General features: G+C 39.9%; 1 protein-coding gene across 1 annotated transcript in view; it reads right to left on the reverse strand.

Moving 5' to 3' along the window:
* RTN1 (reticulon 1) overlaps window positions 1–11,498 on the reverse strand; it is a 226,029-nt gene that overhangs the window by 100,352 nt on the left and 114,179 nt on the right. Inside the window, exon 2 of the mRNA XM_049770367.1 lies at window positions 3,216–3,986. Coding sequence (XP_049626324.1) covers window positions 3,216–3,969 — 754 coding nt within the window. The 5' untranslated portion in view covers window positions 3,970–3,986. The remainder of the gene's footprint in view (window positions 1–3,215; window positions 3,987–11,498) is intronic.

Raw genomic sequence — 11,498 nt, forward strand, 5'->3', positions numbered from 1 at the left:
TAGAGATTGCTCTTTGAAGTTTGTGTAAATCACATGGTGCCAGTGGGTCACTGAACTGGCACATCAGGGCACGTATCACATTTTCCTAAAATATTTCTCTTGCATTCACAATTGATCTTTGCTGAGAAGAAACTTTCAATATTAAATTTGGAAAAATTTTGCTCTATATCATAGGGCATATTATTTAACAAAATAAAAATAGTTTAGTAGGTTGGTGAAAGTTACAAGACAGAATAATCTATTCAAGTTGAAGAAAAATATTTTAGATTATTTAAGATTAAGTCTGTGGTCAAAGCTACCAAATTTAAATTGTTCCTGCGTAATAAGTCCCCTATGTTGAATTATTCACTAGAGATGATTTCCTTATTTATTAAATAATGGTAAACTTAAATTTCTCATGTAGAATGTTTTCCTTTTCCTCAGTTTCTATCCAAGACTCTGTAGGATTTTGTAATCCTTGGTGCTTGTCTTATCTGTTAGGCCTGAAAATGGCAGTGACCATTTTCCAGACCAAGATCCAAATTTCACATCTCCAGTATCTACTGCAGAGATTACAGGATATGAAAAGGATTAATTTAGCTTATGGTGATAAAAAAGAAGAGGAAAAATCCTTGAGCACCAGCTGATTCTCTTATCTATCCCTTTATGAATTGTACTGTCTGTGCTATGACTCGGGTTTGTGCAGTCGTATATGAGGAAAGAGATTCTGGGTAGAGGAAAGACAGGAGACTTTCTTTGAATAAATTTTGCTCAGTTTAAGGGGAAAATAATTGTCCTAAACTCATGTTGCCAAATAAGTAACACATTAAGTATAACAGTCTAAAATCAACGGCAGATCCATCTTTGTCTTCTCTTGAATCCCAACAATCCATGACTACTAAAGGGAATTCCTGCAAATTCATGAACTTATATATCTATCATTGATTCTGTAAACTTCAATTTTCATCTGAACATGTATAACATAGATAAGTGGACACTTATATGTTGAGGTATATCACTTCTTGACTCCTCAGACTATGCTGGAGCTCTGGCTGATAATCATAACTTACATCTTCAGAACCTCGCTACCTTTATGTTGGGGAATAATAGAAGAGGAATTTTATGATGCATTTCAAGAAAGACTGAAAGGTAGCTTAGAGATAGTTATATTCTGCCTCAAACTATCAACTGGTAGAAGTCTAAACTAATTCACCTGTAGCCTCAGTTTTCTTAGTTGTATCACTCTACTAACGTTAGTATTCTACAGCTTATGTGAACATTCCTGGGCTCGCACACCTCTGTGTCCTTGAGTGTCCTGAAACTGGGTTTCAACTCTTTTCACCAGTGCTTACAAGGGCCATGTTAGGTTTCAGTTTCCCTAGGATCCTGCTGGGTTCCCCATAATTCTCAGTTTCCTCTTTCATATAACGAATTGCACTGGAGGGTGGATAATTTCCTGGCCACTTGTTTTACAAAAGGGTTTTTTTGTTTGTTTGTTTTAATTGGGCATTACTAGTGCCTTGCCAAAAGAATGAATGTGGAAGTTGTTAACTGTGTGAATGAATAAATTTTGAAAATCAGGGACGTGGTACAATGGAAATTTAAGACCCCTGAGACTATACAGATGAATGAATCTGAGATACAATTGAGGAAGGAGAGGAGTTGATGAAATAATTTGTATGGAAACAACAACCGTGACTTAAGACAGTGTCAGAGTTCAAAGCAATGTCTCTTGATGTTGATGTTCTGAGTCCTTTCTTGGAGTCCAATGGGAGTTCCTTGACCTAGATGCTAAACCCAGGGGAAAGACCTTCCACTTTCCTCTTTATCCTGATGCCTTTTGGGACCCCGGAGAGGTAGCAATCCCACAGATGGGAAATGCTGACTATGGGACGGACTAGCAGAGGGTGGAAAGCAGCTGCTGCTATCATTCTGGCCTTCCAGTTGTATCCAACGCTCCCTTTGTACTGGAGAGAATGTATTCAAATGTGCTTCAGCCCTCTTTGAGACAGAGTAGGGGAATATTCAGGTTCAAAGAGATCACAGCCTCATGAATTCTGAACATTTTAAATTTCAACCACCTAAATGCTTCGCTTTAGAAGATAAAATACCATGAGGCCAGACAGTACAGTGGGTAGGATGTTTGTCTTACATGTGACAGATTGCGTGTGGTCCTTCCTGTGTTAGGTTGCACCTTATTCTACACAAAACAAAGATCATTCCTGGTTTCTTCTATATTCTTTTGTTCACAACTTGGTTTCACCCAAAACAAAGATAGTCTTAAATGTAAACATGGTTGGGACAGGCTCAGCATAGCCAGAGCTATCTGTCCTTAGTATGCCCTTACTGCCCCACTGGGTGTGGTTTCTGTACTCAATAAAAATGACAGTTCTGGCAGGTAGCTTGCTCTCCATATGAGGTAGAAGACTGTCAGACTACACCCTCAGCCTGGTTTAGATTTTTTCATGCATGACCCTGATTCAAACTCATTAACCTGGGGTTGGAGATAAAGCACATGGGGTGATTTTACAGTTCTGGTACTCCTTTTGATGCCCCTAGGCCCAGCAGGAGTGATTTCTGACTACAGAGCCAGAAGTAAGCCTTGTACACTGCTGGATATGGTCCAAAACAAAACAAAATGAAACAATAACAACCACAACAAAAACCCAACCACGCCAAGAAGAATTATAAAAATTACAATATTAAAATTGAATGGGGAGATGACCCTTTGTTTAAGCTTTATCTCACTGCCCATTCCCCCAAATGCCCTAACGCCCCCATTTGTTCACAACACAGACTTGGAGCTGGGACCATTAATACCAATGCCCTACCCAAAATGCCCCAGTTGGTCTGGAGAGATCAACTACAGTGCTCATCCCCTTATTTCTCCAAGAGATCTGGGAGATGGGGTAAGCCAATGAAGAACAGGTAGTCCTTTCCTTTCTGTCCTAAATTGGAAGACCACATGATGATAGATTTGTTTTTAGGAATTTGATCCTTCTACTGCTTCCTTCCAATTGAAAAAAAAAAGTAGTTTCAGAAAGTAAATTTGAGGAATCTCTAAAGAAAATCCTGATCACCACTTTTGTACAATGGGCACAAGTCTGAGAAGGCTGTATGTTAATTAATTAATTAATTAATTAATTAAATCAATTCAAAACAGGAGGGGAGCCTGTGCTAATGTATTTCTACTTGTTTTTGTCTGGGTTTCCCCAGCCTAGAATACCATCCCTCACCTGTTCCAGAAGATGGCGGAGTGACAGATCCTGGGCTGTCATCTTCAGGCTCTGAGACAGTGACTGTGGGGACTGTGTCGGGACTTGGTTTCAGGCAGATATCTTGTTTTTCGGGACTCTGCTCTTGGAGAACCATTTCCATGGCAGGCTCAATCTCAGTCAGTGTGATTTTGACAGGGGCAGTGATGAGAGAAGCACTGTGTTGTTCCTCTGAGAGATCGTCTATGTAAGGGGCAAAAGTGGACTCTTCAAATAAATGGTCCTTGAGGATTTTTCCCTCCACAGGAGCTGGCTTCTCAGGCTCACGAGCCTCTTTAGCCTTGGCTGAGATTCCAGGGTTCTGCTTCTTAAAGTCCGAGTCTTTCTCTGCCAACTTGGGAGGCTGCTGCTCCTGGGGTGGCACCTCCTCTGGCCTGGCTATATCAATGTACTTACAGGCATCTGCTTTCATCTGGTCCAGGGGGTCTGCTAGGATCTTGTTGACTTCGGTGGATTCTGCAGGAGTCATCTCTATTCCAGAATCGGAACTCAATAAGCCAGAAGGGTCCGTCGTCCCAGGCACATCTGGCACAGGGGGTCCAGGGGGATTCAACTCTTCGGGGCTTTCTGATGTGGTGATGTGACCATTTTCCTTTTGAAGAATACCAGTGAAATATGTGGAATCCTCCTGAGGCAGGTAACAGATGTCAGAAATTAGAGACGTGTAGCATGGTCCTTCCCCATCTTTGGGTGAGGCTGAAAAGGAATGATTCATAGGAGCATCGGCTGCACCTGCAAATTGAAGAGGCAGCAAACAGTGAGTGGCGCCTGACTTCAGCTCTCTCCAGCCCTCCCCACAGCACCCTTTCTTTTCAAGAGCTCATGTTTCTTAGGGCTCTCCTGGAACCTATGCATACTCCTTTTCCTTATTACCCTGAGTCCACAACACTGGGACTCATCTGAAAGCAGAACTCAGAAGCTAACATAAGTAGTCACGCTTAGAACAGAGACCCCACATGAGCTGATTTTCAGCATCTTCTAGCTCAGTACATGATGACTACTGCCCTCTGGTTAGCAGTAACTCCCCAAGTCGAGGTAGAAATGCAGGCTAATTTAGGTTTGATGTGTAATCTTAGGATACTTTACCGTGAAGAAGGGGTGCTGTGGGAGACCACAGAGGGCAGCTGCCCCATTCAGGGACCCCTATTCCAGCTGCTCTGATGCAATCCATTCTGTTCTGTTTCAGCAGTTAATTTTATTAGCATTCTTTTCTGGTGGTCCCAGGAACTAAAACATGCAAAGCAAGGGATCCACTGCTTAGCTACCCCCCTCTCCAGACCCCTTTCATGTTTTACAAGCCTCAAAGAAGGAGATCTTCCTAGTTTTCTGAAGGCCTCATTCCCAAAGCAGGTCATCTGAGCATGCGTCTTCATTTCTTCAGTTCGTCCCTCATTCTGTTCTCTTCCTCTACAGTTTTATCTTTGCCTTCCAGTGACAGTGAAAATAAGCACCCCCTGAAAATTTCTTAGTTTCATTGGTCGGGCTGAGGCAACACAGGTTTCCAAGTTCAAGTCTAGACTCACTTATTATTTATTCTACTCATAAGCCTGCTAAAATTTTTTTTAAAACTCTGTATTTTTTCTCTTTGCTACCAGAAGGGATGAAAATTAATGTGTACTGAGGCCTTTTTATGCTAAATAGTGGGATTTTACTCAATTCTTACAACTTTCGGATACATTAAGCCCTGCATTCAATACCCACATCCACACATAGCCCTTAAAATTAGGACACCAACTCATAAAACTATAGAAGCAATAATATAATAATCTTGATTACTTGCAATATGCCATAGATCTGAAGATTTTTTTTATTAACATTAACTTATGAGGCACTAAGATAAGCCTATAAGATCCCTGCCAACATTAGCCTTATTGTGCAGATGAGGAAACTAAGCAACAGAGGAGTTAAATAACTTACCTAAAATCTCACAGGCAGAAAGTGGCAGAACTAAGACTCAAATCAAGCAGTCTAGAAATCAGAAAAACTTTTTTTTCTGCTTTTAACTGTTTTGTAGTTTTTTTCTAAAACAAGGGAAATTTGGAGTCCACAAAATTATAAATGAACTTATTTGTTTTATTTCCCAACTTCCTTTCAGTGGCACTAGCAATTTTCCATCTAAGAGGAAAAAGATCTCCTGTCTCCACACTAGTTTTATTCCCCCCCAGGGAAGGCTCCTCCCCCATAATTGCATAGCTCCTCTTCCCTCCAAACAGTCACTTTATACCTTTGCTCAAAGGTTACTTCTAAGAACCTTACTTATCTCCTGGACAGTCCATCCCAACTCCTCTACTTATTTCCAGCCAAATCTGGTCCATCCAACTCTCTATTGTCTGGGGGCTGGAGAAATAGCACAGTGGGGGGGTGTCTGCCTTGCATGTGGCAAACCCAGGACAGATCTGGGTTCAATTCCTGGCATCCCATATAGTCCCCCAAGCCTTCCAGGAGTGATTTCTTAGCACAGAGCCAGGACTAACCCTTGAGCGCTGCCAGTTGTGGTCCAGAAACAAAATAAAACAAAAACTTTCTAATTTCCCTCATCACTATTTCTGATATACTGCATTTATGACTTTTCGCCTTCATCTCTAGTGTCTCCCATTGTCAGGTAAATTCCATGAGAACATGCATTTTTAACTATTTGTTTACTACTGTAACCCAAAATCTAGAATAGAACCATGCATGCTTATAAGTACTCAATATATATTTGCAAAATAAAAGAAAGTAATTATGACACTTAAAATTAAGCTCAAGTGTAATACCCACTGGATTGAATGAGATCAAAGGCTGCAAATAGTCTCCCCAATTGCTAGAGACATTCACCTCATTCAGCAAGCAGCCTAATTTTGAAAATAACAAATCAGTTTAAATCTATTTTCTGGTTTTCAGTATTTGGGTTTGGGGAAGTGAAGCTTTTTTGCCACATCTAATGGGGTGCAGAAGACCACACATCACAGTTCAGGCATGGACCCCAGTTGGTTGAATTGCCAGGCAATAGTCTTATCCCCTGTACTATCTCTCTAGCCAAATCTATACATTGTGCTAGACTTCTGTTTGTGTTTCCTTTGCATTTGTCTTCTAGTTATACCAAAAAAGGTCAATTTAATCAAACTCAGAATAGTAATAATGAAGCCTTTATTGCCTACCTTAAATCAATCACCAAAGCAAAGGTTTAAATTTAGAAACCCAGTATACAATCTATTGCACAACAAAGCCAGATAAAGAATAAATTTAAATTTAAATGTGTGCAGAAGCACCTTTATCAGATCAATTATTTTCTTTTTTTTTCTTTCTTTATTTTTTGTTTTTTTGGGGGGATCACACCCGGTAGTGCTCAAGGGTTACTCCTGGCTCTGTGCTCAGAAATCGTTTCTGGCAGGCTCAGGGGACCATATGGGATGCTAGGGTTTGAACCACCATCCTTCTGCATGCAAGGCAAACACCTTGCCTCCATGCTATCCCTCCAGCCCTAATCAGACCAAATTATTTTTAAATAATATTTATTGAAACTAATGTGAATTACAAATCTTTCACAGTTGTATTTCAGGCACACAGTGACAATTAGCGCCATTCCCACCCGTGCTAATGTTGACCTCCCTCTGCCACTGATCCCAGCATGCCTCCCATACATACCTCCACCCTCAGCTTCCTGGACTGCTAGTGTAATACATCCCTTTTGTGTACAGCTTGTTGTAGTTTGGGTCTCTTGATTGTATTGTTGTTGACTTTGGCTTGGGTGTTTAGGTTTGACTATTTTTTATTTCCACTCAATGATCCTGAGACTGCTTGGCCCCTTATCCTATCAATTTTTAAAACTTCTTTCTAATATATGGGGTCAGATTATCTGTACACCGTACAGGAGACAGGGAAATCAATCCTGAGGTATTTTGCTGCAGACATTTGGATCTCCATCACAATTATTGGAACAATCTCCAAATGTTAAAAAGGGCAGGGCCAAAAGACAGAACAGGAGGCGCACTTGCAATGCACACAGACAACCTAGGTTGGAATCTCCTGAGTGCTTCAAGATGTGATCTCTGAGAACAAAGCAGAGGTAAACCCTAATCACCTGTGGGTGTAGCACCATACACAAAACTTGATAGGAAATTTGCATGAAGACCATCTAGCTCAGTGATCCTAACAGTAACACAGCCGAGTAAATACTTAGGCGATTTTCATAATAATATCGAGGGGTAGAACAGTTATTACTAATTGACCCTTATTGATCAAAGTTTTGATGATTTTATTTGCCTTTGTGGTGTAACAAACAATATAAAGTAAATGTGTTTGTGTCTGCAAGGGAGCATGCTGGGGTGGTGGCTGAGAACTTGGGGACACTGGCAGAGGGAAGGTCACGCTGGTGGTGGGATTGGTATTTGAGCATTTAATACCTAAAATAACAGCGGTATGAGCAACTTGGTAAGTCACGGTGTTATAATAAAATTTGTTAAAACACACAAAAAATGATTGTTCAGGAGAAGGTAAGAAGGAGGTTGTCCACAGTTATAGCAGAGAATGATCTGGTGGTTATTCAGTAGTTTTCTGGGCTGTGCACTAGTCATTATTATCAACTCTCTCATGCTAAGGTTCCAATGCATGAATCTGCATGTTCGTAGCCCTCTCCACTATCTCCCACTACCAGTTGCCACACTAAGTACAACTGTCATATCTCCACCATTGTCCCTAGGATTCAGCCTTGCTTCACTGGATCATCTCTAAAGACTACTGTTGGCACGTGAGATGGTGCGACAGCTACATGCCCTCAAAGCCTGTCCCCCTGGTCGTCTCACTTTCCCTTCACTTCAGGAATGCAAAGTTCTCACAACCTCACACTCAGTTCTCTGGCATTTGTAAGCCTTGACTTCCACTCTCCAAACTCACAACATCATTGCACAGCTTCTCCAACACTTTATCCTTCCAACTTCCATATCCAAATCTCTCCCTTGTAAAATCATTAAAGAAGGGCCGGAGCAGTGGCGCAGCAGTGGGGCATTTGCCTCGCACGTGGCTGACCCAGGACAGACTGAGGTTCGCTCCCCCAGTGACCCATATGGTCCCCCAAACCAGGAGCGATTTCTGAGCGCAGAGCCAAGAGTAACCTCCGAGTGTCACCAGGTGTGGCCCACCCCAAAAAAAACAAAAACAAAAATGTAAATAAAATCATTAAAGATAAGTACCTTTTCATGCTACCACTTTTTACTAACTGAACCTATCACAACCCCTAACCCTTTTATTATTCTCTCTCCTTCTTGCAGTTAACTTTATTTTGTTTGCTTGGCAAAATTAATTGTAAGACACCTGTGTGCCCATGCTATCTCCTAGAAATGAGCCTCTCAGCTCTTGGAGCATGAATCTGATAGCTTGAACACTGTTTTGTACCAAACAGTGCCAAGAACAAAGTGAATAAATGAAAAGACTGACCAATCAATGAAAGAAATCATTATACACAGCTACTGAGAACAAACTAGGACTAACTGATGCAAATTACAAAGAGGGTGGTTTTTAATTTATCACAGGAAAGAACAGTCTAGAACTCAAGCTTTCCAAGAGTGGAACAGAGTTGCATCTCAGGAAAAAGTTCCATCTTGGTGGATACACAGTCTAAGAATGGTCTGAAACCACTATTTGTTTGAAAGTCAGATGAGAAAATCGCAGATATCAATGATAACTGTTTCTGATTTTTGTACTGACTGATTATTGATACAGTTAGCCACAACTTCCTTTACTTCTTCCTGATCTGTAAAACACAATCAATATAACTTTCTTCCAAGTTTAAGCCTTAGATAATAGTTGTGGGGAAAATTTTGATTACATATAATTTTTTTCCTTTAAAGAGATTTTATTTTGACCAAAGTAGATTACAAATGTTTCACGGTAATATTTTAGGTACATAGTGACATTGAATCAGGGGCATTCCCACCACCAATGTTGTCCTCCCTCCACCCCTGTTCCCAGCATGCATCCCACATCTCCCTCCTTTGCCCCTTGAGGTGCTAGTATAAGTGGTCTCCTCTGTGTCTAGCTTGTTGTAGATTGGATTTCGGTTCTGTTGTCATTGGCTTTGGCTTTGGTGTTTAAGTCTGATCATTTTTTATTTCTACTCAATGTTCACACAAATGTTTGATCTTGGTATCCTTCATTATTTCCCCCTCAGTTTGAGAGGTGGAACAAGATGGTTCAAGTTATATGGTTCTGTTTGAAGGAAAGAAAAAAAGAGGGGACAAAAATCAAACAAGCAAAAAACAGGAGGAGTCCTTCTAGCAGCTATAAATATCTATTTAAGGGAAGAAAGGGAAAAAAGGAAGAAAAACATAACAATTCAAAACAAAAAATCAAACAAACAACCCGAAAAGCACCATAGCAATAAAGACAAAAACCAAACAATAACCAAGGTCCTGAAATTAAAAAAAACAGAGCACCAAAAAAAAAAAAAAACAAAAATCATAAACAAACAAAAAACAATAAGAACTAAAAAATTATTTTGTGCTTTTTTGCATAGGCACAATAAATATTGGGGAGATTAGAAAGGGAATTCCCTTGGCCTAAGAGATACAGGGTTTCTTCATCCTTGAAGTATACTGTCATAGGAATAACCACAGGCTCCATACATGCTCTTTGACTCTCCCCTAGGTCCTTTAGTGGTTTCTGGAAACTTTCTGCTCAGTCCTGGATGATAAACTCCAGCCTCAACTAGAGATCTTAGTATTTGCACAGGCCATAGGATGATTATAGACTCAATCTTGGGTTAAAACTCATCCCACAATTCAGATCTAACCTTGCTGTAGGATCTAGCACGAGACTGGGAACACTATTTTCTCCCAAGAGAAAGAGAAACAAAATTATCTGTATGAATCCCACATTTTAAGCAGGACTCTGTCAGAGCTCTCATAAATACAAATAATCTTTGAACATGAATGAGTTCATTTTCTTACATTGAGCCAGAAAACAAATATTCTCAAGGTCCTAACATCTAGAACTTGAAAATGTATATACATTGATGGTACTTATCAGAGAGAACTGTTGAAAACAGAAAGCACTTCTAGGCAGGAAATTATGCAAGAGCTGAGTCCTGTGGGATTTTTGGAACTGAAAAGCAAAACTGGGCCTGAAAGCTCAGGAAAAAGCAATTAATTCTTGTCAGAGCTTCCTACCAAGCTAGCAGATGTGGGAACTGAGGCAGAGAGGGCAAGCCAATTGCCCCGGGTAGGAACCAATACTGTTCCATTATTAAATACAAAACCACCAAATAAAAGTGCTGTCCTTATCTAGATTCGAAATTACTAGCTTCTTTATAGAAGCAAGAATTCCTTAGAAGATCTCACTTCTCATTCCCTTCAACTGTTTCCATGGCAATTTATAACTCTTACTCATTAGAAGGCAGCTGGACATCAAAGAGTCAATATGCTGACCAACAGATGACGCCCCTCAGGAGGTAGCTGAAGGAAGGGCAAAAGAAATTCAGTTAAGTTACGAGGTGCCTTTAAAAAGGAACTAAATTCCAGAATTTCAATATAAGTTATAATATTGAAATAAATTAAATATAAGTTATTTATAAGCTAAATATATTTATAAGTTATTTATAAATTAAATATATGGGCCGGAGCAGTGGTGCAAGCGGTAAGGCAACTGCCTTGCCCATGCTAGCCTAGGACAGACCGTTGTTTGATCCCCCGGCATCTCATATGCTCCCCAAGCCAGGAGCAATTTCTGAGTGCATAGCCAGGAGTAACCCCTTAGCATCACTGGGTGTGGGCCCAAAACCAAAAATAAATAAATATATAAATATAAATAATAAATTATATGTATAAGTTATTTGCAAGTTAAATATGTTATTTTTTAAAAAAAAAACTTACAATAAAAAACTTACAAGAAACAGGATCCCACAGATTACTATTTCTAGTCCAAAAATGAAAGAAGTTTTAAAATAAGGTAAAAATAGTGCCATTAAATCACTCCTTAATGCGATCTGGATTTTATAGCTACAAATGATCTTAATCAGAAACAATAAGGATGAGCTAAGCAAAAGGAATAGCTTCTAAAGAGAATGTGATTTATTATATGTTTCTAATACTAACGAATGGAAAGACAGATCACCTGATGAACACAGATTTATTTTTCCTAAGAGAGCTAAAATTCTAATTCTTAACTTTGACTCATCCTTACAGGATTGAGTTTTATTGGTAACCTACCACTAACATTAGTATTCTGGGTCTACTTCATTTGTTGTAGGATGCCAGGAAAGTCACTTCC

This window comes from Suncus etruscus, chromosome 3 (genome assembly GCF_024139225.1).
Source record: "Suncus etruscus isolate mSunEtr1 chromosome 3, mSunEtr1.pri.cur, whole genome shotgun sequence".
NCBI lineage: Eukaryota > Metazoa > Chordata > Mammalia > Eulipotyphla > Soricidae > Suncus > Suncus etruscus.